The sequence below is a fragment of the Myotis brandtii genome, unplaced genomic scaffold (assembly GCF_000412655.1).
Source record: "Myotis brandtii unplaced genomic scaffold, ASM41265v1 scaffold17180, whole genome shotgun sequence".
Taxonomy (NCBI): domain Eukaryota; kingdom Metazoa; phylum Chordata; class Mammalia; order Chiroptera; family Vespertilionidae; genus Myotis; species Myotis brandtii.
The window spans coordinates 1,397-3,367 of record NW_005356332.1 but is presented as its reverse complement, the minus strand read 5'-3'; the positions used below and the strand labels follow the sequence as shown (position 1 = coordinate 3,367).

General features: G+C 52.4%; 1 protein-coding gene across 1 annotated transcript; it reads left to right on the top strand.

The window, feature by feature from the left end:
- Positions 1–585: 585 nt before the first annotated feature.
- LOC106725568 (putative V-set and immunoglobulin domain-containing-like protein IGHV4OR15-8) lies at positions 586–1,067 on the top strand (the record flags this gene model as incomplete). The annotated part of the gene is made up of 2 exons (XM_014537079.1): positions 586–661; positions 744–1,067. Coding segments are annotated over exons 1-2 (370 nt in total), but the record flags the coding sequence as incomplete, so codon positions are not given.
- Positions 1,068–1,971: the final 904 nt, after the last annotated feature.

Below are 1,971 nucleotides of genomic sequence, written 5' to 3'. Positions count from 1 at the left end.
CCACCTCCTGCAGCATAGCCCCTGGTGTGGAAGGAGAGATCCCTGGGCACGGTGACCAGGACCCCAAGGAGGGCCTGGTTCTCTGAGGGCACAGTCAGCACCTCCTTCCAGGAGAAGTCCCAGAGACCAGGATCTCCTTCACCTCTTGTCCTTTGTATGTGCAGACACCTCCCCTATGCAAATGGCCACCAGACACACACACAGTTGGCGTCCACTTAAATGCAGGGCCTCCTCACCCTGGAGAATACTTTCTGGGGCACGAGGACCTCACCTGCAAGGCATGACTCCCATGTGGCTCTTCCTCTTCCTGCTGTCAGCTCCCAGATGTGAGTGACTCAGGGCTTAGACATGAGGAGATGGGAATCCTGCTTGGGCACGGTGACCAGGACCCCAAGGAGGGCCTGGTTCTCTGAGGGCACAGTCAGCACCTCCTTCCAGGAGAAGCCTCAGAGACGGGGACCTCCCTCACCTCTTGCCCTTTGTATGTGCAGACACCTCCCATATGCAAATGCACACACAGCCACCAGACACACACACAGTTGGCGTCCACTTAAATGCAGGGCCTCCTCACCCTGGAGAATACTTTCTGGGGGACGAGGACCTCACTTGCAAGACATGACTCCCATGTGGCTCTTCCTCTTCCTGCTGTCAGCTCCCAGATGTGAGTGATTTAGGGGCTTAGACATGATGAGATGGGGACCCTGCATCTGAGCCCAGGACTCACTGTGTTCTTTCTGTCCCAGGTGTCCTGTCCCAGGTGCAGCTGCAGGAGTCAGGCCCAGGATTGGTGAAGCCCTCGAAGACCCTCTCCCTCACCTGCTCTGTCTCTGGATTCTCCATCACAACCAGTAGTTACTGCTGGCATTGGATCTGCCAGCCCCCGGGGAAGGGACTGGAGTGGATTGCAAAAATATGTTATGAGGGGAGCACTTACTACAGCCCCTCCCTCAAAAGCCGAACCTCCATCACCAGAGACATGTCCAAGAACCAGTTCTCCCTGCAGCTGAGCTCCGTGACCACCGAGGATACAGCCGTGTATTACTGTGCGAGACACACAGTGAGGGGAAGTCAGTGTGAGCCCAGACACAAACCTCCCTGAGGAGACAGCAGGGCTGGGCTGCAGGGGGCGCTCAGGACACCAGGGTGGGGCTAGGACCAGCACAGGGCCCAGACCAGGAGCAGATGGAGTTAAAGAAAGATACCATTTCCTGCTCCATCTTAAATTAATTTTGCACGAACACTCAGCCACAGAGCTCACAGAAAGACCTTTCCTAGGTCTAGTTTTAGGTATTGTATTTGTAAACAAAAAAGGGGGCTCTGTCCTTAATCTCACAAAACTCAGTGACTGACAGGACCCTCACAGGAGGCTCTGATCACACATCCTACCTGGGCAGTCCTAGGTGTGGGCACGCCCAGGCCTATGACTTCTTTACTGAAAGGCTCATCTTTGCCTTAAGCACTTCGTCCATTGTTCCTGTGCATCTGGGTTAACACACCTTTGACATCAGCATGACCACTCTCAGGAGGTCACCTGTTGTTAACTATCCTGGCATCTAGTCCCCCTCTTACTCTCTCCCACCTCCATGTCACTCCTCACCTTCCCTCCTTAACTTCAAATGCACAAACACAGCTGCAAACAGTTATTCTCTGGAGCATTTGAGGTCTTTGCTTCCCCACAGTTGTCATCATTTTGGGTCCAATAAAATCTTATAAAACATTCCCTACATGTTTGTATAGTTCCTACATCAATATGTTGTCTTTTCTTCATTTAAAACATACGTTCATATACGTTTCTTCCCCGTGTGGAGAGGGAAGTGCACACAATTATTAAAAACCTGCTACCTGGGAGGATGAGTTCAAATGAGTTCACAGGTGTTGGGAGTAAGACAAGTCTGCTGTAGGTTGTCATGGAGGTAAGTGTCCAGTCTTTTCCCAGCCCAGTCAGCGTGACTGGGAGGTTGAGCATCGACC